This window comes from Mytilus edulis, chromosome 1 (assembly GCF_963676685.1).
Source record: "Mytilus edulis chromosome 1, xbMytEdul2.2, whole genome shotgun sequence".
Taxonomy (NCBI): Eukaryota; Metazoa; Mollusca; class Bivalvia; order Mytilida; family Mytilidae; genus Mytilus; species Mytilus edulis.
Window position 1 is genome coordinate 20,177,429 of NC_092344.1, and position 26,033 is coordinate 20,203,461.

At 32.0% G+C, this 26,033-nt stretch overlaps 1 protein-coding gene across 3 annotated transcripts; it reads right to left on the reverse strand.

Annotated features, from left to right (window-relative positions):
• Positions 1-9,580: 9,580 nt before the first annotated feature.
• On the reverse strand, positions 9,581-25,168 carry LOC139527207 (carbohydrate sulfotransferase 11-like). 3 transcript variants are annotated; one of them, XM_071322543.1, is made up of 5 exons: positions 25,012-25,151; positions 19,623-19,713; positions 19,056-19,167; positions 15,834-15,883; positions 9,581-12,971 (listed from the first exon to the last, which is right to left on the reverse strand). In XM_071322543.1, exons 3-5 carry the CDS (start codon positions 19,165-19,167, stop codon positions 12,081-12,083), a joined length of 1,053 nt encoding a protein of 350 aa, XP_071178644.1. In that variant the 5' UTR covers positions 19,623-19,713; positions 25,012-25,151; the 3' UTR covers positions 9,581-12,080. The 3 variants fall into 3 exon arrangements, with proteins under 3 accessions (XP_071178644.1, XP_071178652.1, XP_071178637.1); XM_071322551.1 differs by lacking the exon at positions 19,623-19,713 and having other exon boundaries at positions 25,012-25,168; XM_071322536.1 differs by lacking the exon at positions 19,623-19,713 and having other exon boundaries at positions 25,047-25,149.
• Positions 25,169-26,033: the final 865 nt, after the last annotated feature.

Consider the following 26,033-nt stretch of genomic DNA (forward strand, 5'->3'; position numbering starts at 1 on the left):
TGTGTCAATTCCATATATCGTTTCCTTTGACATTTGCATTGGTATGTGGTTAAAAATGGACTTAGTCTATATATGGAAAAAAGGCTTAATTAAACAAAATAAAGTAGGATTGATGATATATAATTTTTTTTTTATCAGAAATACTTATTTATCTTGAATGATATTTCATATTAGGTTCTTTCTTTTTTTTTACGTCCTTTGATTCAAATTCTGTGGTCAGATCTGGTAAGCTGTGGTGGACAGGGACAGGGTGGGAACAGAGCATCACCCTGTCAAGGAAACTAACTTCCTATTTGCCTGACCATTGGTGGCTATTTTGATAAATGCATCTGACATTATGTAAAACACGTTTTTTTTTATAAATATTTGATATTATGTCAGTGTTGTTCATCATCAGTAAAGCCATAGTTTCCATTGTAAATACATATATATATATATATATAAGTACGTCTGAGTCAGTGACAACTCTACAACAGATGTATCCATCGGATCGCCATCAATGATGGTGATACATGGCTGTGTACATAATGTATATACAACTCGTCTAAACATCAACCCAACAATGTTAGATCTGTAAATTTGCTTTCGCAAATTTTTGGTTCTTCCCTCGCCGGGATTCGAACCCATGCTACTGTGATATCGTGACACCAAATCGCCTGCACTGCAGCCGTCCCGCTAGACCACACGACCACCTGGGCTCTCAAAAAAGAGCTTTCGCTGGCCATGTGTTACCTTTCCACGTCAGTTTTAATCTAGCGGCGTACTACAGTACATGATATATAAGGCATGAAGATGTTATTGTTACAGATCAGCTAAATTATCTATAGTAAAGGATCCTACAAATTAATGTAAGATACAGATTATAGCAGTTTTACAAAGTTGTGAAACTGTAATCTTTAAGCTATTTATTGGAAAGTAGAATGCTTTTGCTACATAAATATAGGCTGTTTTTGACGATACCATGTACATATATCGTGTACTAACATCATAAAGTCGTGCTAAATTACTGAAATCTTCACAATTTTAGCATTTTAGTTAAATTTGAGACGGTTTTCGACTTAAATGAAAGTGGCCGCATTCGTGTTCATCCATAATATTTAAATATAAGTTGTAATTGATGATAATACATAACATATATAAAGGTTGAGGATGAACACGGATGCGGCCACTTTCATTTTTGACAAAAACCATCTCAAAAGTGACGTTTTTTGGCATATTTGATAGATTTTTCATATTAAAGCTTGAATCGGAGCGTTTTTAATGACAAAACCAGTTAAAATCTTTCACAAAAACTAATCAAATCAATTGAAATAGACATTTAAGTGTTTAAAAAGCGTCCAAAATCTTTCGTTAGATGAACCTGAAATTTGAGGCCAAAATCAGCCCTTACCGGACCTACCCCTTTACAGATCTAACATTGTTGGGTTGATGTTTAGACGAGTTATATATATATATATATATATATATATATATATATAAAAGTCTATAAAAACGACCAACCAGCAAATTTACTATGTACCGGATCGTCTAGAATAGGCGATACTATGCAGATAAGGAAAAAATTATATCAGTCTAAAGATTTGCACAACGGTACTGATATAAGATGTTATAATACGAAAATGTTGTTATTAAATCGTGCTGACAAATATTTCGGCTCAACAAATGGCCTTCTTCAAGTGTCACAAGTTTTAACAATAGTGATACATAATGTATAAGGTGTAAAAATAGATCAGTAATAATACAGATAAGTTTTGGTCGATTGATTTTAATCCAAAATCTTGAATATCATAATATAAACAAAACACTATAATTCAATATACGTGACTGTGTATATTATCAATAAAAATGAGTGAAAAAACAAAACCGTTAGTATTTCTTATTGATGCCGTTTGGATGGTGTACATTAAGTTCCTTTATCCAAAAGCTTTCCCGAACCTGTCGCTGGGCATCACTCCAGTGAATATTCTGTTCAATCACTAGAATTTTCATGCGGTTAAAGTCATCAGGTTTGTGACCCGACTGTCTGAAGTGCTGAAATACTGGGAGAAGTGGCTTCTTAGAGATATCACTCCTATATATATATATAGGGAAGAACCAAAAATTTGCGAAAGCAAATTTACAGATCTAACATTGTTGGGTTGATGTTTAGACGAGTTGTATATATATATATATATATTTGAACGTAGTTTTCAATTTAGACTCGTTTATATATACAACTCGTCTAAACATCAACCCAACAATGTTAGATCTGTAAATTTGCGGGACGGCTACAGTGCAGGCGATTTGGTGTCACGATATCTCAGTAGCATGGGTTCGAATCCCGGCGAGGGAAGAACAAAAAATTTGCGTAAAGCAAAATTACAGATCTAACATTGTTGGGTTGATGTTTAGACGAGTTGTATATACATAATGTACACAGCCATGTATCACCATCATTGTTGGTGATCCGATCGATAAATCTGTTGTAGAGTTGTCACTGACTCAGACGTACTTATAACTATAATTATTTTCTGTGACTGTATCTTGCATTAATTTGACGCTAGATTAAAACTGACGAGGAAAGGTAACACACGACCACCGAAAGCTTTATTATTGTGAAGCCAAGGTGGTCGTGTGGTCTAGCGGGACGGCTACAGTGCAGGCGATTTGGTGTCACGATATCTCAGTAGCATGGGTTCGAATCCCGGCGAGGGAAGAACAAAAAATTTGCGAAAGCAAATTTACAGATCTAACATTTTTGGGTTGATTTTTAGACGAGTTGTGTATACATAATTGCTGGTGATCCGATGGATAAATCTGTTGTAGAGTTGTCACTGACTCAGACGTACTTATATATATGTTTTCAATTTAGACTCGTTTATATATATTGAGGATGTGGAAAGGTAATATAAGGTATAATGACTTGTCATTTATTTTACCAAATCATTTTAAGGTGTAAACATGGTATTAAAATTTGCTATTAGTCCATAGAAAATTAAAATTTTGATGCACGAAAGTCAGCGACAGCCACAAAAGAATAAAATGTACATTTGTTTTGGTCTACTTATTACATAAACATTTCATAAACTTTTTATCGATTTAATCATGACTTCGTTGCCAGATATTCCTTATTGGTATGCCTTTTTTACTGGTCTAAATACTTTAACAATTTGTTTATGGCTAGTTTACAGACTCCGATATTACAATTAAAATATCTATAAAGAATTCACAGATGAGGGGAGATAACTCTGAACACAAAAATGACAAACAAATGTCTAATGGAAAGCTAGGAATTATTACACAGATAATGGTTAAAGAAGTCGATAGTGATCTTTTTAACATAAAATAATTTAAAGGAGCTCGATTTTACTATGAAAAACTTTGTTTTTGAAAGGATTTTTTTTAAATTTATGATATATAAGAATTTAGTATTTAAAACATCTCTTTCCGTACATCATAAATATAAGTATAAATGTATATATTTATTAGCTATAAATGCAGAAATGTTTATAATAAAAAGATAACAATGGATTTCTTTGAAAAGACAGCTGAACATTCAGTGTTAACTATTTCATCTTTCATTGATATTCACTGTATTCACTGCATCGTGACTCGTAACTTTATGGCTAAACTAGAGCTCTAAACTGTGATCAAGTGTCGCTCACCTAAGTCTATGTGAAAAGCATCTTCAGCATTATAGATATTTTTGGGCAATTTCATATTACTGAAACCTTTTTGGTATTTGAAGTTTGTTTCAATTTATTATAATTTTATAAAATTAGCCAAAATCATAAATAATTGATTATCAGTTCATTGGGAAATAACTCCTATATGATATCAACTGACAATTATTTGTATGTATCTTTGTATTTACAGTTTGTTACTTGATGTGTTAAGATTAAAGTTGTACAGAGAACATTTGAGTCATTTACAGTCATTTAAAAGTGATGGAAGAGCTCACAACATCCTGCGAGATGTCAACTAAGAACCCACCAAGCTTGACAACAGAGAAATAATATCGGCAATTGAAGAACAACGTGACGATGTGGCAACTAGTTACAGAATTGAACAAGAACAAGTGTGACCTACCTCTTACACGGAAGCCAAGAAAAATAGCATAATAAACTAGATTTGCCATTGCAAGCAATAGCGGATGTCACCCTTCCCCCTATTGCCACTAAGCGACAGCCATTTCTATGGCAACGGCAGCCATTTTCAAATTTTCAAAGTCATAAGTCTCATCTTTACTTGTCAGTTAACAATAATATCAAGTTTCATTAAGTTCAAAGCATTTTGAAAAATTTTGACATTTTTGCAGTTTCCATGGCCACGGTAGCCATTTTGGAAATTCCAACTTCAAAAGTCTCATGCTGACTTGACAGTCAACAATCCTGTTAAGTTACATCAATTTTGGAGCATTTTGAAATTTTTGAAATTTTTGACATTTTGATTGGTTCCTATGGCAACAGAGACCATTCCCAAAATTTAATGGCATATACCACATTGGTACATGGGACATCAATTTGACCTACCATTTTAAGAAAGTAAATGCCACTTTAAGATTTTTGGACCATTTTGACCTGTTTTGCATTGTTTCCATGGTAACGGCAGACATTTTCGAAATTCCAACGCCAAATTCTACATCTACCAATGTTGCTCATCGTTACTGTGAAGTTAAATTAAATTTGGAGCATTTCCATATTTTTGAAATTTTCGGTATGGTATCCGTGGCAACATAGAAGTTCCAATGATTGCCAAAATCATCCAAAAAGCAGTATATAGTGGGCACCTACATTTTATTAAAATCTAAAGATTTTAAGCTTAAGCATTCTCAAACAATTCACCTAACTCCAAAATTATATTTTTTCACCATTTTTCCGTTTCCATGGGGATGGCAGCCATTTTTTAGTTCCAAAGTTGCACTGCAACTGGAAAGTCAGGGTTCCTTGTTATAGTGCACCATCGTTTAGATTGGTTCCTTTGGCTCTGAGAAAACTGCCGGACAAAATTAGGTGGAAGAAAAATAATAATAAGAGGAAAAGCAATATGTCACCCGACATTGTCGATCGGGTGACATAATAACATCAGAAGATTTGAATGATGATGAAGGAGTTGCCAAACTAACAACAGCGTTATTGTTTGAAAAGGAATAGATATATCTAGCTTATGCAGCATGTACAGCTTTAGATAAGTTTCATCGGGAGTCTTCGATGAAAATGTCTGTGTAACTATATAATTGATGAAATTGAGAATGGAAATGGGGAATATGTCAAAGAGACAACAACCCGACCATAGAGTAGACAACAGCCGAAGGCCACCAATGGGTCTTCAATATAGCGAGAAAGTCCCGCACCCGGAGGCGTCCTTCAGTTTGAACAAAAGTATAACAGGTGCAAGACATATGATATGGCACTTCCACGTGTAATATAAGAATTAATACAGGACTCGGTCAAAGTGACAGACATTTAGCTCTTATTGCATGTTCTGATTTAAAATGTGATACTATGAAGGCAGTCCACATTAGAATATTTGCATCTGCTAATGAAAAAATAGTATGCAAGGAAAGTCATACACCTTTCAAATTTGGTGATGGCTAAACATTGTATTCCTAACAGTCTGTTAAGTTACCTTAAACTGTTACATAGAAATAGAAGTAGTTAAAAAGAGCATAAACCGTTTTTGATCTCAATAATATTAAATTATTACATAATCATTTAAGACAGAAAACTGGACAGAATGATACTGCAACGAGTGAGGTGGAAATCCTTAAGGTTGATTCTGGATTCTCTAAGAAAAGAAAGATGGATATTATATAAGAACTGCATAAACAATTTGGTCACGCCCAATTTGAAAAGTTGTTATCCCTATTGAACGTCTCAGTTGACTCAGATACAAAGGCAATAGTGAACCATGTTTGCTCAAAATGCATTGACTTTGTGTGTTTCAACTTTCAACGTCCAAAGCCAAAGCCAGTGGTGACATTTTCTCGATGCAAGCGATTTTAACCAAATTACTGCTATGGATTTACATGAAATTGATCATAATTTCTACTATTTGCACATAATTGACTTGTATATCCGTCTGAGTGCAGAAGCCATTATCAGGAAAAGATTCATAGATAGTAGTTGACAAATTCATGCATATATAGGTTAGTGTATACAGTGCACCTGGAGTTGGGACTACACTGACAATGGTGGGGGTACAATTCTCAATTTTTGTGTGATATGGATGAAAATCTCAATATCAGCATGATTCAGTTCGTGGTCAAATGGAATTCTAGGACGACATAATGCAACTCTAACTGAAACAGGTCACAAAATCAGAGAATGTTCAAATCTATCTTGGAAACTACAATTAGTTAGGCTGTGAATGCCAAACAAAGTCGTATAACTGTGTATGGATAAAGTCCTTATCAGATTCATTGTGTTTGGAAGAAATCCTAACCAGGCATCAGCACCAGTCAATTACCTCGAGCTCTTGAAGGAGAAACAATGATTAAAACAATGGGAAAACACTTAGTTGGTCTTCCCTAGGCAAGAAAAGCATTTGTAGCATTAGAATCCGCAGAGAAAATTAGACGTGCTCTTCGAAAGCAGGTTCGTCCCTCAGGTGAGAATTTCAAAAATAGAGATTAAGTATACTTTTTTTAGAGACAATCAATGGAAAGGAACGGGTACAGTTATTATGGACAGGACAATGTTGTTGTGTTTATAAGGTATCGAGGAACTTATGTAAGAGTACATGAATGTAGGATTTTAAGAGATGTTAATGAACAACAAGATAAGAAAAACAATCAGTAAGAGAGGGTAACATTGAATGAAAGTCTAAACACTTAAAACTTTGTCGAGAACAAGGCTCAGCCTTTATTATAATAGTGATGAGTATAAAGACTCCCATGTCAACAATCAGTCAGACAACGAATATAATAAAAGTGACAATGAAGCAGGACGAGAAACTGAGTTGAAAAGTCAGATAGGTGACTCCGACCTAGACTGCGATAGTCCTGTGAATCAAGGGCATGCATCTTGTGAGGAAAGTCCATTTGGAGGTGACTCTCAACTTGAAAATGATAATTAAGTTGTGAATGAAAGGCATTGAATTACCCTGGACCATTATGATACTCCAATGAGAGAACAGAGCAATGAGCAAGTAACTTCCCTAATGCATTTAAGGAGAGTTAAATATAAACGTAATAAAGCTATACTTTTAAAAAAGGACCAACACGTAAACTTTAAAATGGCAGGTGATGATACTCCAAGAGAAGGCGTTGTTCTGGAGAGTGCTGGTACAGCATCGTCGAACACTAAAAATTGACACATTGCCTCACTGGAATGCTGGATTAGTGAAGTACATTGTTAACAGCAGAAAGTGCAATTTCGGTTGTTGAATAAATTAAAAAAAAAAAAAAAAGAATTTGTACAGTGTAGAATATAGGAAACCAGAAGACCTTAGACGTAACAAAATGTCAATAGACTTAATATCAGTTGATGAATTGGAACGACTTAAGTTCAGTTGATGAATTGGAACTTAGCCAGTCTTACACAGAACAGGCTAGAGACTGACGAGGAATTAGAAGAAGCATTCTTCAATGAAATTAACTTTTGTGCTGCTCGTAAAGTTGAACTTGAAAATGGGAAGTCACATAATATTTATAAAGAAGTTGAAGTTTGGTCAGTTTATCCACAAGATGAGTATTTACAAACAAAGAATTAGATAATGAAATACACAGGAAAGCAAGACTCGTTTGCAAAAGCTTCGAAGAAGATTGTTTGGATGAAATACAGAAGAACTCTCCTACTTGTGACAAACAATCTCTTAGACTTATTCTGTCCGTCAATTCCATTGACATTAAAACTGCCCTTCTACAAGTAGATAAAATAAGGAAAGAAAGAAATGACCCAGTGTCCCTTCATTTCAAGAACTTGGAGAACATGTAGAACTTTTGTTATATACTGATGCTTCTTTTGGAAATCTTCCAAATGGGGGAAATCAAGGAGGGTTTATGATTATGGTACTTGGAAAAATATGAAAATCAACCCAGTTACATTGCAATATAAGAAAATAAGAAGTCGCAGAAGTACACTAGCTACAGGAACATTTGCTTTAACAGATGGTCTTGATTATCCTACATCACTAGCTACTTTGAATAATGAACTTATTTTCCATAAATTTACTTATGGGGATATTCCAGCGAGATTTTTAATGGATAAGGACCTTTTTGATGCTGTACATTCAAAGAAAAAATGTATGTGAAAAGAGAACGAGACTGGAAATAAGTTCCATCAAGGGGATGATCCAAAAAAGGATAGTTAATTGTTCATTCGAGTGAAACAAATGAAAAATAGCTAATGTGTTGACTAAGCACGGTGCGAGCGCACAGAACCTTTAACATTGTTTTGAAACTGGACTTGTTAATACCGTTTTCATGAGGTATCTTTACATTGATTGTGTGACAATTATAAAGGACTTTCATGTATGTATTTAATCTAGAACCGTAGTTAAAAATCGATTACTTATGATGTTACTAGTCATATCTATAAAACTTTTATTTTCATTAATAAAATTTACATCTCAAGAAAGAGAAAGGATCAGACTGCTTTAGTTTAGTAGTTTAGTTATTAAGATTTGTCTGTATCTTTGCATTTACAGTTTGTAACTTGGTGGCCGGTTTAGATTAAAGTTGTACAGGGAACATTTAAATTATTTACAGTCATTTGAACACCATCTTGGTACAAAACTTGACTGTCAATTGTATGCAAATAATTGTGCTCATTACACAACACATGCCAAGTAATATATATACATGTATATAGGTAGACCTCAGATGATCTAAATATAAGCTTTTGTGTGCTGTCCTAGGTTGTTTTACATGTTCATTTTTATTCTGTGGTTAGCATGTCAAAAGGTACTATTGTATTGTTTATTTGTGTACTTCTCTGTCCTGAATGTTCTTTAATTTATTTGTACTGTATTCCTGTCATGAAATGTTGTCATTTTAGTGGTAAATTAAACAGTGTCATAAAAGCATGAGGTTTGACTAGCCACAAAACCAGGTTCAACCCACCATTTTTTATTAAAATGTCCTGTCCCAAGTCAGGAAAAGGGCAGTTGTTATCTTATAGTTTGTTTCTGTGTGTTGCATTGTCGTTCGTTTTTTGTTGCACTTCAGTGTGTCTGTTGTTGCTTTGTTTTCCTCTTATAGTTGTTGTGTTTCCCTGTTTTAGTTTGTAACCCAGATTGGTTTTCTCTCAATCGATTTATGACTTTGAACTTCTTCTGTTGCCTTTATTAAAACAAAAGCGGTTGAAAAAAATAATAACTGTCTATAAGTGATTTTTTTAATAGTTCATATGGTAGACATGTCTCTTTGACACATTCCCCATTTCCATTTTTAATTTTATCATAAATCAAGAACTTTTACACTGGTATAGTTTCAACTGATCAAGAGATTTTAAGAAAGAAATCAAATTGTATAACCTTTACCAATTAAAAATATTTATAATGACCATAATTCTTAGCCACAATTGTAAGCTCATAGATTCTTTTTATTTGGTGATGTAATCTTAACAATATATAATTATTCAAATAACAACATACAATATATGATGAATAAATTTATTTTGTATGTAAAATATAGTGAAATATAGTGATTGAATAATGAGATTACAAAAAGGAAGACTAGTATAAGTTATAAACAATTTGAAACAGAAAAGAATCTCAACAATTATAAACATTTATTTAGTTAAGTTTATTAACATATGTCCTATTATTCTAAGCAATAACTTAGTTCAGTAAAATATGAAACAAATGAATCTATGCTGTTGAAGTTTTATTGATTACAAATGCTAACATGGCTGAATCCCAATTAAATTGTTGTTAACCTGTACAATCACATAATTATACAAGCAATTATGAAGGATAAAAAGCTACAAAACTAAACATAATTGCAACTGGCTTGGATTCCCTGACATGGATAAAATTCTTCAGACAGGAATTGGATTTCAAAAATATAAATTAAAAAAAAAACAAGAGCATGTTTCAAATAAAAGATTCTTTCAATAAATATAAGTCTGGTGTAAAGCAAAGTAACACATTCGTTGGATTTCTAGTTAAAATTATAAATCTTTGGGTAATATCAAGAAATTGAGATTATACATGTAATTCAAATCACAGTCAAAAAACATATATGATGAACATGATAAAAATATGAGATTCTGTATCAATTTAATAATAATGTTTTATCACGCAGCCTCTATTGTCTGAGTTTGACAAGACTAAAACTTCAGTGCTTTATTAAAATACTGGGTTTGTCAATGTATATGTGTTCTGCCTAACACTGGAATCTTTGTTATAAACAATGTCATAATATCTGTTCCTGTTGGAACAAATATTCTATACCATTTATTAAGTATCAAAAGAAAAACCATTTTTACAACACTAATGGAAGGTCTCCAACCTTAAAAGGTTGGATAACTCCCTGTTTGTTATAAACAATGTCATAATATCTGTTCCTGTTGGAACAAATATTCTATACCATTTATTAAGTATAAAAAGGAAAACAATTTTTACAACACTAATGGAAGGTCTCCATCCTCAAAAGGTTGGATAACTCCCTGTTTGTTATAAACAATGTCATAATATCTGTTCCTGTTGGAACAAATATTCTATATCATTTATTCAGTTAGGAAAATAGTCTATACTGAACATTTAAAAAGAATAAAGTATAAAAAGAAAAACAATTTTTACAACACCATAATGTCCATAGATTTGTGTTAACAATAATTGTGACTATCTTTTGAAACTTTTTGCTGAAAAATTATTTGAAGTTCTATATCTCATTAACATTTGATTAGTTTTTTTAAATTGAAAAGAAGTCTTTCTTATTTCAGAAAACAGTCTAACTGTTAGATTTTAAAATGCAATATTTCATTACATATTTCCTTGTATTATATACTTTAAACAATTTTAAAAAAATATAAAAATGTAAAAATCATTGATTACAGTTTATGTATAATTTCAGAAGGATTTCTGTACAATTGGCAAAAATATTGCATTCCTGAGATCAGAAATATAATTCTGATAAAATGACTCAATACAAATATGAACAATAAGATAATAAAGCTCTACAAAAATATACTATGCATGCATCATACATATGTTTAAGTACAATCAAAACGGAAATGTAGAAAAAAGTTTTATTCACATTGGACTATAAAAATAATAGGACTTTGTAAAAATAATGTAAATAATTTTGATTCTTCCAAAAAAAGAGATAAAACATCACAGAAATTTATGGATCTCTACTGTTATTACATCCCAAAAATATGCCACATAGATATTTTGTAACAAATATTTTTAAAAAAATTATTTTTCTGGGCATACCAGACAGAAGCAGAGTCAGATAATAAAACATTTCAGTTTAACCTGTTGCTTTGAACCTTTGTAAATAGAAGGTAAAATCCATAATTCATTGATGTCATTAAGCTAGTTGCATGATTTTGAAAGCAGTAAAGCAGTCATGTTTTAAATAGAAGCAATTGAATTTTTCGGCATAACATAAAGCTTACAGGCCAGTAAAAGCTGGTTTCTTTCATTCAGAATGACAATGGTTAAGTTATAATGTATGGTAAAAAAGCGTTCAAACCAACTGTTACAGTAAGAAATTAACTGCATTATTATTTAGTACTCAAAATTTATATGGATCAAAACAGGAAACAGTACAATTTTAAAAATTTGGTTTTTATTATAATTTAAAAAAGTGATGTACTGACCCACCATCTGTTTTTTGCAACTAATTGTGTATCTCTTTGAAGAATGATATGATTTTTGTTTGGAGGAAAATTCTCATAGATAGCTTACAACATGTATGTGTAAAAAATTACTTCTGGCTGGCAAAAATATGTCTCAAAAAACTTCTGGATTACAATGTAATTTCAACATACAAATTAACAGTATCTAAAAATAAATCATAATTTGAAATTATCAAGTTGAACTTGAAAAAGAGTAACTTAGCAACAATGAAGAGAATAATGTTTAACATTTTCTGCAATCAAATAAACAACAAGAACATTTTGGTTTTACAAAAATATTTTAAGACAACTTCAAAAATCATCAGCTGCTTTGATTATATCTGGGTATGCATAAGAAAATAATTTGTAATCCTGTCTATAAGTTTTCCAAAGTTTCCCTAGATCAAGTTTTGATATATTGCTATAAAACTGTTCAAAGGTGTCTTTAGTTCTTTTCTTTTTATATGCAGCACCTCGTTTTGGAAATTGTATAAACGTATCAATTCCTAAATCATGCATGATATAATCTATATCATCGTCAAGGGTTTCATATTTACCAACAAAATCATAATTTATTAAGCATGGTTGGCATAGAGATGAATAAAGATCCCAATGCTCATTTAAACCTTCTGTTTCTATAGTAACAGGATCTGTTATGTACCGTACAAATTCATCAAATTTAGCATTCTTTCCTAACTCTATATCTTCTTGTTTTGGATTATTTCTGTACCTTCTAATAATTTTACGACCAAACCTTTTGTGGAAATATGGACTTTTTTCTGTGAATTTGTTTCTGTATGCTGAAAGGAGTCTTTCAAAAGGTTCCCTAACCATGATAATTTTCTTGTAATTTTGTAATTTAAACTGCACTTCCTCCTCTGTATAACTATCTAAATAAGTGAGATACTTGTCGTAAGTTAAATGTACATCTGCAGCTTTTAATGCCATAGGATCCGTAGCATTCATTTTACCCGTTAATAATAAAAATACTCTCTTAAGATTTGTACATGCAACTTTTGGTATGTAGCAAAATAATACTTTGTAGCGGTCATCTACTATAATGTGAGATAAGGATTTCTTTGTAATGCTGTTCTGTACCAAACCTTTGCTTTTTAACTGTTCGCAGGAGGACAGTAGACTTTTGTAACGAAATTGACGGATTTCTGTCAGATTGACTAACTGATTATTTTGGTTGATGAATATCTGAAATAAAACAAATTTACATCAAAAAGTGTTAAACGAAACAAAGACAGTTTTCTCAGCATATTTTACAAGATTTTTTACAGTACACCATGAAGATTTATTAATTAGTATAAACGAAAAGAATATTCAAAATACAGAAGCAATTCAAGAAATTCAGGTTATGCCCACTCTGGTCACAATAAACATTCTGATGAAATAATAAATACTGTAAATTCAGAAATTATTGCGTGCATTTATTATTGTGATTTTGTAATTTTAGACTTAAATGCGATTTTAATTTTTACGAGTTTTGAGAAAAATCCTGTTTAATTCATATAAAATATTTCAAAATGCACGTTTAAATTATTGCGTTTACAACTCTGTCCCATTTTTCACAATAATAAAAACCTCACAATAATTTCTGAATTTACAGGAGATGCGACAAAATATTCTTTCAAGACTTCACTTTTTTAAAAAGAATATAGCCAAGATTTAATCATAAAAAATTTTGTTTCCAACTTATTTGATTATAAACAATTACAAGTATGAAAATCATGATAAGAAGCATATCAAAAGTAGGTGAGCTGCTTTGTGCATTATATGTTTCAAAATTTGATTTCTGCAGTTTCTTAATGCCCGCGTCACACTGTCCCGATTTTTATATACGATGGACACCCGAATGCGAAAATTGTAAGTTCGTACGAAGTTGGTCCCGATCTCGTTAAAATACCAAAAAGTGACCGAAGCAAGTACGATGAATAACGAAGTCTATACGATGGTGCCGAAATTATATACGATAGCAAAAGATGGACATACGAAGGTTAACCGAAGGCGGGTATTAAAGCTTCATATCTCAGCCGAAACCTACACGATGGATCACGAAGGCTACACGATGGATTACGAAGGCTACACGATGGATTACGATGATGGCGCGATGGCCATACGATGTCTAAAAGATACGAACAGAGTTTCGACAACATATCGTTTCTGTACAAGTCTGCCATGCATGGCGGGAAATCGATCTTTTTGTCTAATTCGTATAAAACTTAGTTTATTATCCCCTCGCCTACTACATGTAAGTTACGTGTAGATAAAATTGTTATGGACACTCTAGAACCAAAATCCTCAAAACTTGGTATGGTGTTACTCGTTAAGAATATCTAAAGCGCTACTGACTTTAAAGTTCAAAGGTCAAGGTCACAGTGGCAGTTGTAATACAAGGCAATATCACCCTTGTGGACACTCTTAAACCAATATGCTTCAAAAGATTTTAACCACATTTGGTATATTGTTCCTCTTTGTAATGATCTGACATTTTTTACGTTCAAGGCCAAAGGTCAAGGTCATGCAGATTGACTTGTTTTTTCTCCTTGAAATAGCATATTTACACAGGAAATTGGTTGCTCATTTTTTTACCTGCTGGTTCTAAAGACAATATTAAAGGTATTTACAGTTACTGAATGTTTTGGTTGATTTCTAAAAAAAATTGTTTATGTATCAAATATGCATATATTCAATTTACCATTTTCTGCATGTGTCATATACAAATATAGTGTCCATTTTTGTCCCCAATATGTTACATACGAGGGGATGCCAGGTTCGGCATTGCCTTGTTTGAACTGTAAAATGAGTTCACTAGTCTGAATAATCACCCATAATTATGCCCATGTTTACTGGTCTATCTTAAAGGTAAGGTAATGGGTTCGTTGGTCCCTTTTACTCAAAAAGAGCTCTTTCCAGGAGAATATCATAATAATATAGACAAAAGGAAGGATGTGGGGAAAGCAACAAATGCGGCAAAATATGACATATAAAAAACAAAATGGAGTAAACATTCGTGTGACAACAACTCAGACAATACATAAAAAATCAGAATAATGAAGAAAAAGTTGGTTTCCCTATATACGTGTACCTGCAGTGTTGGTGTACGAGGCGCGTTTATGATTTTCATTATGTTACTTGATATAAAAAATTGACAAAAAATAATATTTTACTTGTAAAAGTAAATCCTGAGCCTGTAATAGCTGCTCTTTGCATTTGAATTAATAGAAACAACACTGTCGCCTTTCTTGTTCTCATAGAATCATATGATATTAGCTCCATGTTTTGTGAACGTCTTTTTTAACTGTCGTATTAGACTGACCAGTGCATATCGCGCATGGCACTTTAAATGTATTTTAGCGCGAAAATTAACTTACATTTAGCTGGATTTATTATCGTCGTAGTTCCATCTTGTCGCCTTCGTACTTTTATTCGATGGCAACACGACGGGATTACGAGGTCTTCACGAAGTCGTGTTGCCATCGTAAGACCTTCGGGTATCTTCGTGATTCATTCGTGTAGACATCGTAATGTCAAAACTGCCCGATGGAAACGATGGAAACACGAATGCAATACGATGTGCAAAGATGCATTCCCGGTGACATTACGATGGTGAGGATGGTGATACGAACTCAATACGAACCCTCAACATCGGACGCACCTTCGGGGATTTTTTAACATGTTAAAAAATTTAGAACCCTTCCCGAAGTTGTCCCCGAAGCCTAGAAAAAGTGGCCGATGGTTCTACGATGGTTAAAGATGGCACTACGAATAGTCCGATCTGGATACGATCAGTCCCGATTTTGAAAATTTCCATTATCGTGTTGCCATCGGCGTAAAAATCGGGACAGTGTGACGCGGGCATTACAGAGTCCCTTATAATTGCAATATAGATCATGATGGATAAAGTACTCCCATTTCTCTTGTGATAATTATAATAATATACAGCATATAATCATCCCCTATCATGTTAGTAACATAAATCTGGAACAAAATCCTACCAGGCTTATCTGTAAAATGAAGGAAAATAATAACAGTTTGTATAGCAATGTATTTTCTCACCTTATCAGCACTTTTGGTCTGGACTTCATTTGGGATCAGTCTTAATTTTACTGCAAAAATAACAAATTTATGTTATTTCTATTTCTGTCAAAACTGTGAATATACTTTTGAAATGTCAATCCTTGGCTTAATAATTCTGTGGTTACATTACTTATTTGGCTAAAAATAGTTTCAAATGAACGACTGCAAAATCCATAAAAGTTGGCCAGGGTCATCGATGAGTGAAACATAAAATGCTATTACAATATATATAAATCTTTCAATTTTCTAACTTCTTGGGAAATAAGCAAATTAGAACTAGTTATACTGATTACTTCTTCATATTTTCATTTTTTATTGACACTTTTGCTTCTATGATTTCCAGCATATAATGCTGCATATTGACCTCTTTTTTCAAAAACAAACCAGTTACCTTCTAACAAATGTTATGTTTTTAGATCAACAATAAATGAAACAAATCTACATACATGTAGCACAAACACTCACAGTATATATAAATCATCAAAGTGCTTGTGAGCACTGGCATGGCAAGCGAAGATTGTTTTCATTTTACAAAATTGAATTGAATTAAGCAATTTTCCCCATTTAGAAAAATTATATTATTTTAATTGGAGTTATCTTCCTTTATTCATTATTGAACATTTATGATCACTTATAGTTGAACCTTTTTCTATAACATAGAAATACAGTATGTACAACTTATGTTATTCATATTAAAATCGTTTTCTAGTACGATTTCTCAAGATTGATTGATTGGAGTTTAATGCCTCTTTCAGCACTATTTTGTGGCGGTAAGTTTTTATTGTTGGAGGAAGCCAGAGTGTTCAGAGAGAACCATTGAATTCACAAGAAAATCTAACACTCCTAGTAAAATAAGATTGGATCCGAGAGCATCTGCCACATGCTTGATTTGGACTCACAACCTGAGTGTTGAAAGGCTAGTGACACAGTTGTTTGACTTCTTAGACTACTCAGTCACAGAGGACCTTAACATCAAATACACATCATTTTGTAACTTGAATATCTGAGTAAAATTGAGAATGGAAATGGGGAATGTGTCAAAGAGACAACAACCCGACCAAATAAAAAACAACAGCAGAGGGTCACCAACAGGTCTTCAATGTAGCGAGAAATTCCCGCACCCGGAGGCGTCCTTCAGCTGGCCCCTAAACAAATATATACTAGTCCATTGATAATGAACGCCATACTTATTTCCAAATTGTACACAAGAAACTAAAATTAAAATAATACAAGACTAACAAAGGCCAGAGGCTCCTGACTTGGGACAGGCGCAAAAATGCTAATGGCTGAATTGCATCTAAAGAATCTTCACCTTGGAAATAGATATTAAGTCAGTACCAAACATAGAACAAGAGCTGCTTACCATGACAAGCACCTGATGAATCCACAGTTTTTGGTAGGCTTTGTCATACCTGCCAGCTTTTCAGGCGATTTTAAGCTCAAGAGGACCTACTTCTCCTACTAAGTGTGTTTAAACAATTACTACATAGTTTGAATGAATAAGTATATGCTTATATACCTTTTTAACACATTGCAGTGCCTGTTTTTCTGTGTTTATTTTATATAAATTAAAATTTCAAAATTCGTCAACACCTCTCATTGAGGAAATCCCCATACATCATGTAAGTTATATTTACAGGTCTGCTTCAAGTTGCTCAATCTCTAGTTTCCATTATAACATTTTATGAACTGTTAATTGTCTGTTTATCTGTATTTGTTATCTTAAAAAAATCTTTTGATCTGTTTTTCTATTATTCATTCTGATGATTTTATTTTTGGTCTTTTAACATTTTATTGACCATTTTGTATTGACTCCCTATTTCCTAAAAATAAACTTGACCTTGACTTGCACGTTCAGTTGCATTATGGGTAATTTGAGCATATCAAGCATCACAGTTTTTGTAGATAAAAACATCATATTTCATAAAATTTATGAAAGATCAATTTTCCATGCTATATTTTATACATATCTTAAATATTTGTCCTTTAAATTATTCAAATTATATATTCGCATTCCTACCTAAATCAATCATTTAAGCCATATGTTAAATTTCAGTTTAATTCATGGTAATCAATCTATGCAAAAAATATCTGTAAATATATGATGCATGCAAAGCACCACCAATTAAAGTAACTTTGTTAATAAATATATTGTTTTAAATAAAAACTATAATAACAATAATATAATCTATGATCTCCATTTTTGAAAACATAAGGAGATGTGGTATGATTACCAATGAGCATCTATCCACCACCACAAAGTTCAAACGAAATGAATGTAAATTCAAAATTTAAGATATAGAAAATATGTAATAATAAAAACTTTAAGTAGACAGCTCTATCACAAGCAAAAAACTTATAACTTTAAAATATAATGGCATACATGTATCCAAGCACGGAGACACATTCTGCAGCATCTACACAGCACGAGCAACAAACCCTGCAGTCAATGTATATGTACTTATTCATTATCATTTTTTGAGGTTATATACTTTAACAACTTATAACTGTGTTTTTTAAAATATTCAAAGTAACTATTGTAAACCTTTTGTGTGCATATCAATATCTGGTTATTTACAATGTGTATACGGAGTAGTAAGTAAATCAAAATATTGATTTGCTGATCACAGATACCCCTGGCATGCTTGTAGAAAAAAATCTTAAACAGTAAATTCCAAAACCAAAGTTCAAAATTGACCTGCCTTTTTTTTTATAATGGTTCATAACTTTGTCTTAAAATCTAAAATACAATTGTTGTCAAATGGTTAATTACCAACTGGAAAACAAACAAAACTTTTTAAATACATTTTAACAGCATACTAGAAATGTACTCTGGAATGGTAAATGTATAAGCATCACAATTTAATATAACATGACCTATATGTTATGATTCATGCAATTTTATTAAAATTTTAATATTTGGAAAATTGTTTTTATAATCATTGTGAATGTGAATTACATTGTATCACAGGAAAACAAACTGGTGATTGACAGAAGAAAGGATGAAAATGTACATCCCTATATACATGTATCCTTATCTTCTTTGAGGTGGGCATACAAATTTAAATATACATTACGTTCATTAAAAAAATAAATTTCATAATTTTCATAAAATCATTGCAGAAAGATGAAGTAACAAACCTTTAGACACAGGAACAGATACCACTGATTATAGGACTATAACAATGGAAGGAAACAAACCTTTCGACACAGGAACAGATACCACTGAGTATAGGACTATAACAATGGATGGAAATAACAAAATGGCCACCAGACTCCCGTACCATCGTCTTAACTTCATCATCCGCCACATCTATAAAATACAAATTCTGCAAGTCTTATAACATTAAATATTATCTGTAAATTGCAGGAAAAAATAATGCAGCCACAAAGAAACTTTCTACAAAGCACATGTTATAAACTTATATATGCCAAATATGGCCATTGGAAGACATGGAATTGCTACCATTAACAAAAAGTCTCCCCTCCATTGGCATATAATTAAATATTTCACTTTGCTTTAAAAAAAAATTCCGTCAGATCCCATAATTAAAGTGCTTGTATTACATGTATTAAAGCACTGAAAGGTAAAGATTGCTTTCAGATTCTAGTGAACCATAACACATACATTTGTTAGTAAAGTAGATATTGCATTTATATATAAACATTTTCTTATGTTAAAATTTTCATTTCTTGACAGTAACAGTAAAATTATCGATCATCATTGAAATTGTTAAAAGTAAAAAAATTAATTGTACGCAATTTTACCTGGCCAAGTTTATGACCCAAAGCTAATCAACGGTTACAACAGGTGTCATAATCTGTTGAATGCTTCAATGAGCAACTTCGGAGACCACAGCTGTAAACAGAAACCACCTGTTTTTTTAATTGCACTTGTAAATTTTTGTAAATACTGATGACGAGCACAGCAGAATCTGCCTTCTGGTGCGGGAGTTTCTCGCTACATTGAAGACCAATTCGTGGCCTTCACCTGTTGTCTGCTCTATGGTCAGGTTGTTGTCACTTTGACACATTCCCCATTTCCATTCTCAATTTTATGTAGATGTAAAAGTGGTTCTGCATTACCTGACCTTATCACAAACTTACTTTGATCTGTAACGTATGCAAATTTTCTACAGTCAATTTCAGAACTATTAGTTTTATAAATGTAAACGGACAATTAATTATAAATCTACATGTATGGATAGGATGTATGTGATTATGCTAAATCCAACTGCTTCATGTACATGTATGCTAAGCTGACCTCAACTCAAACTTTAACAAAATATGTTTCCAAATGCTGCAGCCAAAAACAGCAGCTACTTCAAGAGCAGACACAAATGATTACATTTGAAAGCTCATTTAGGTAGCACCTGTCTTTTGTAATATTTAAGTAGATGAACTGTACATCGTAACATGTATGTATAGCAGTGGCAGATCCAAACATTTTCATAAGGCAGCAACCATTTGATTTTCTGGGGGGGGCTATGGTTTTTTTTTCTGGACAAATTTTTTTTTTCGCGACAAGTCGAAAACAATTTTTTTCTTTCAATTTTAACATAACATATAGTGGCAGCTGAGGATAAAACAAATTATTTTTTTCTCCAAAAACTGGAAACAAACTTTTTTTTCCAAAAAAAACCATAGCCCCCCCCCCCCCCCCCCAGAAAATCAAATGGTTGCTGCCTAAGAGGCGACCACTGACTGCCAAAGAGAGGGGCCATTCTAGTCATGCTTCAGTGATTTCCTATATGATCAACCAAATGTTATCACAAAAGCCTTAGGGGAGGTGCAAGCTAGGCCTTTCTCTAAATCCACCTCTATATAATCTTTTTTTTACATGATAAGATCAACATGGTCAAGGAACACCATAAACACAGTAGATGTCTTCTACTTTTTGTTTTCTACAGATAAAGTTCTGATGTTGAACTTCCAAACTTTTTTACTCCTTCAAAATTGATTTGTTTTTGTTTTATGCATAAAAGTTAAAACTGTTCAAAGTTAAAACAGTACAGTACATGTATAAACATGATCATAAAGTACGGGATGACAGTAGTCAGTACATGTATGTATAAAGTGGGTTACACTAATGACTGGACCGAATGACAGGACCGAATGACAGGACCAAATGAAAAATGCTAATAACTTTTTCATTTCTCAAAGGATTGATCTCAAATTTGAAATATAATAAGATTTCATCTTTTGATAATTAAATTTAAGAAGAAAAAAATAAAAAAAATTGTAAGAAACTTTAGAAAACGTGACATGACCAACTCTGATAATGACAGGACCAACATCGAGAATGACAGGACCAGATAAAAATGCTAATAACTTTTTTATTTTTCAAAGGAATTATCTCAGATTTGAAATATAAAATGATATGTCATATTTTGAAACCAAAATGTTATAAAAAATATAGATTTATTTTCAAAAACTTTCGAAAACGTGACATGACCATCGCTGACTGACATGACCAACCTCGACAATGACAGGACCAGATGAAATTGCTAATTTCTCTTTCATTTCTCAAATTTTTTTTCTGATATTTGAAATATAATAAGATTTTATCATTTGATAAATAGATTTAAGAAAAAAATTAAAGAAATATGTAAGAAACTTTAGAAAACGTGACATGACCAACTCTGATAATGACAGGACCAACTTCGACAATGACAGGACCAAATGAAAATGCTAATAACTTTTTTATTTTTCAAAAGAATTATCTCAGATTTGAAACATAAAAGGATATGTCACATTTTGAAACATTTATGTTATAAAAAATATAGATTTATTTTCAAAAACTTTCAAAAACGTGACATGACCATCGCTGATTGACATGACCAACCTCGACAATGACAGGACCAGATGAAATTGCTAATTGCTCTTTTATTTCTCAAAATATTTTTCTGAAATTTGAAATATAATAAGATTTTATCATTTGATTAATAGATTTAAGAAATAAAAAGAAAAAAATTGTAATAAACATTAGAAAACGTGACATGACCAACTCTGATAATGACAGGACCAACTTCGACAATGACAGGACAAAATAAAAATGCTAATAACTTTTTTTTTATTTTTCAAAGGAATTCTCTCAGATTTGAAATATAAAATGATATGCCATATTTTGAAACATAAATGTTATAAAAAATATAGAAAGTTTAAACGTGACATGACCATCGCTGTCTGACATGGCCAACCTCGACAATGACAGGACCAGATGAAATTGCTAATTACTTTTTATTTCTAAAAAATATATCTTATATATGTTATATCTATCATTGTAATATCTTCTCTGCAACTATAGGTAGGACAGAAAGTCACAGGACAAAAAGTCACAGACAAAAAGTCACAGACAAAAAGTCACGGACAAAAAGTCACAGGACAAGAAGTCACAATTCATTTTAAATTTCTGAATATTTTCTTTGAATAAAAAACACTTATTTCTACAAGAATAGTTTTGTATTTTTTTTTTAACTATTGTATATAAACCAACATTGTTAGCAAAATTTATCCAAAAAATATCAAAGATGATCAAGTAATTGTTAAAAAAAACAAAATGTCAACGTGGCTTTGCACTTAAATGGCTTCATGGTGTCAAGAAATATACCCTTTGCATGATTAAAATTAAATAAATCTTCATTTTTGATGTATAATGACACATTTCCTACACTTTAATATGAATATATGTATTAAAAAGTAAATATTTCAAGATATTTTTCTTATATATTCAAATAATTGTCAACAGATTATTTGTGACATTATAAATAAACATTTCTTGAAGTATGCCCGACCCTTGGCTGCATGCATGATTTCTGGGTAGTTTTAAATATTTTCATAAAATATACTGAAGCAACCATTTTCACGGACTACTTTAAAAGGTTTGATACCTTTCCAAAGTGGCTTAAATTGGGCTTCATGATGTCAAGAAATATTATGATGATAATTCAATAAATCTTAATTTATTTATAGTTTAATGAACTATCTCTTAAACTATAAAATGATTATATGTAATAACATATAAATATTTCAAGATCTCTTTCTTAAATATAGTGATCATTCGCGTCTTTTTATTCTGTGATTCTGCATGTCCTGTGACTCTCCGCCAACATACGTTTAGTAGCTAGGTCAAGATTTTAAACCACCATATAATATATTTTCCTGAATTTATAAGATATATCTTACTAATTATGGATCAGAGTTGAACAATTTCAGTAAAATAAAAAAGAAATTATGATTTTTCATCGGCCAGATCATAGTCGATGTTAGTCAGGTCACACAACCGCAAGCTTTCAATACGTTTTTTTTTTCTATATTTTTCTTATATGATGTGCGAAATGGTCTAAATTGTCATTATTTCAAATTTGAGAGGATTATTCTAACAAATGTTATGCATAAATATCATTTTTATTTGGTCCTGTCATTAATTGTCGAGGATTGTCCTGTCATTGACAACGTTAACCAGGTCACATTTCAGCAAGCTTTTTATACCTTTTTCTTGAAATAAAAGAGTAATTAGCAATTTTATCTGGTCCTATCATTGTCTAGGTTGGTCATGTCAGTCAGCGATGGTCATGTCACGTTTTTGAAAGTTTTTGAAAATAAATCTATATTTTTTATAACATAAATGTTTCAAAATGTGACATATCATTTTATGTTTCAAATCTGAGACAATTCCTTTGAAAAATAAAAAAGTTATTAGCATTTTTATTTGGTCCTGTCATTCTCGATGTTGGTCCTGTCATTATCAGAGTTGGTCATGTCACGTTTTCTAAAGTTTCTTACAAATTTTTTTCTTTTTTTTCCTTAAATCTATTTATCAAAAGATGAAATCTTATTATATTTCAAATTTGAGACCAATCCTTTGAGAAAAGAAAAAGTTATTAGCATTTTTCATTTGGTCCTGTCATTCGGTCCAGTCATTAGTGTAACCCGTATAAAGTGTTAAAAACATTGAGTCATAAATAATAAAGTAGTGAGTGAAAAAAAAGCAAGTGAATTTTTTAAAATTTGCATTTATTGCGCATCCACTGTACTCGGGTCAACATTTTCATAGTAATCTCGTAAACTGGTAAAGGTGGTCAAAATACAAATAGTTCTGATTCATTTTATCTGTACAGACTGCACTGTCTCTAGAAATATCGTCTTGGTACCTGTTTTGACGCGGACCAGAAATGACGCACCAATTTAGTTTTGGGTTTTATATTTCTAAACAAAAGCTGTGACGTCATCGATAATTACTATTCATAACATGATGGTGAAGGTCATATGACTACAACATAGATGCCTCAAACTCTGTCCAGAAATGTTATTATTGCTTGAATTAGTAAAGATAATGCAATTTCCGCCATTTTATTAAGGTCAAAAACAGTCTACCCTTCCCAGAATGATTATCAGTCCTAAATCCACTTTGGCCGGCAAAAGTATGTAAGCACATGCTGCCCCAGTTTGTGTTTTTCAAATCATATGACTGTCATGTGACATGGTTTTACATTTAAGCGGGAATCACTGTAGAACAAATGATCGTCGCTTATATAATTTTCTATTGTTTATCGATTTTTTTCATTCATTGTACGAAGTATACATTGATAAATGTTTTAATGTCAATGTTGTTTTATGAATGCAATTATTTCTTATTTTCAAGTATATGGAATATATATGTCACTTTGATAAATTTTGAACAATTTTATATAAAATTTGAAATAAAATATAGGTTACATTTAAATTAAAGAAAAAAATTGTGTTGCTATCAACATGATCATAAAAGTGACTGTAAATGTCAAAATTTGTTATTAAAATTAAATTTGTTGAATAGTGTTAACTTTAAATTATCCGGATTGAAGCAATTTTTCGAACATCAGGTACACTGCAAGTGGTTTTTACTGGTTTGTTTATAGTGCGTCATTACTGGTACCCATCATAAGTTGACAGTCCGTTTGTAATGTTAGCAAACATGATTTTTATTGCTTTTACTGTTTCAAAAATCAACTGTTTAATGATTGAAATACATTAACAAGTCATCAATCTTTCATTCTGTTCCGTGTTTCTTTTTCTTTTAAATGGTAGATTAAATGCAGAGACAAACACAACGTTAGGTGCGTCATTACTGGTTCCTCGGGGATAGTTGCATGTGTACACTTATCATAAAAAGACATACAGCAAATATAACTATCTCAGGGTTGATTCTTTTACCATCGTACACAGCCAAAACTGGCCTACACCTCCTTGGGTTGGCTAGGCTTCTCGAATTGCAAAATAATTTTCATCAACAAAAAGTTACACCGGAAATCATAAAAGTAAATGGAATCCAAATCGGATATTGTTTTCCGGAAAGAAATCTTGTGATGTAAATTAAATACTGGATTTTTAAAAACTTTTGAAATCAGAATGTTGTACTTTTGTGTATTTTGTATCTACCCTTGTATTTTGACAGATAATTGTATATTGTATTCTAACGAAAATTAAATGCAATTTGCAGTTTCCTTTTAATTCAGCATCAATGCTTTATATAGATTAGACCGTTGGTTTTCCCGTTTGAATGGTTTTACACTAGTAATTTTGGGGCCCTTTATAGCTTGTTGTTCGGTGTGAGCTAAGGCTCCGTGTTGAAGGCCGTACTTTAACCTATAATGGTTTACTTTTTAAATTGTTATTTGTATGGAGAGTTGTCTCATTGGCACTCACACCACATCTTCCTATATCTATTTTAAGACTGCTCGGCAGTACGATGATTGGTTCGTGTTGATTGTGAGTAGTAAACATGCATACACATATGGTATATTGGTACAAATTAGTAATATATATATGGGGAAAATCTAGAAAGACAGCTGGATATAACATATTTACCAGTCCAAGGAGACAAGGAAAAAGGTAAGATAATGTAAAGAGGACTGATAGGCCGGCGAAGGGAGACTGGAGAGGAAAGATCAACAGCCCATCACATGTACACCAAAACTAAAGGAATTCGAGCAAAAAATACAAGGATCCCGTCGTGCATATGAAATTACATAAAAAATATAGTAATACCTAAAGAGGAAATCTACTAACACAAGTAATAATAAACAGCTGCGCCATGAGCGCATGATACGCCCGACGTCTTGTGTGGAAGTTTTATGCAATAATTATAAACTAGTTTCTAAGAAAGTTTTAAGCAATAACCATATATTGTTTTTGAGACAC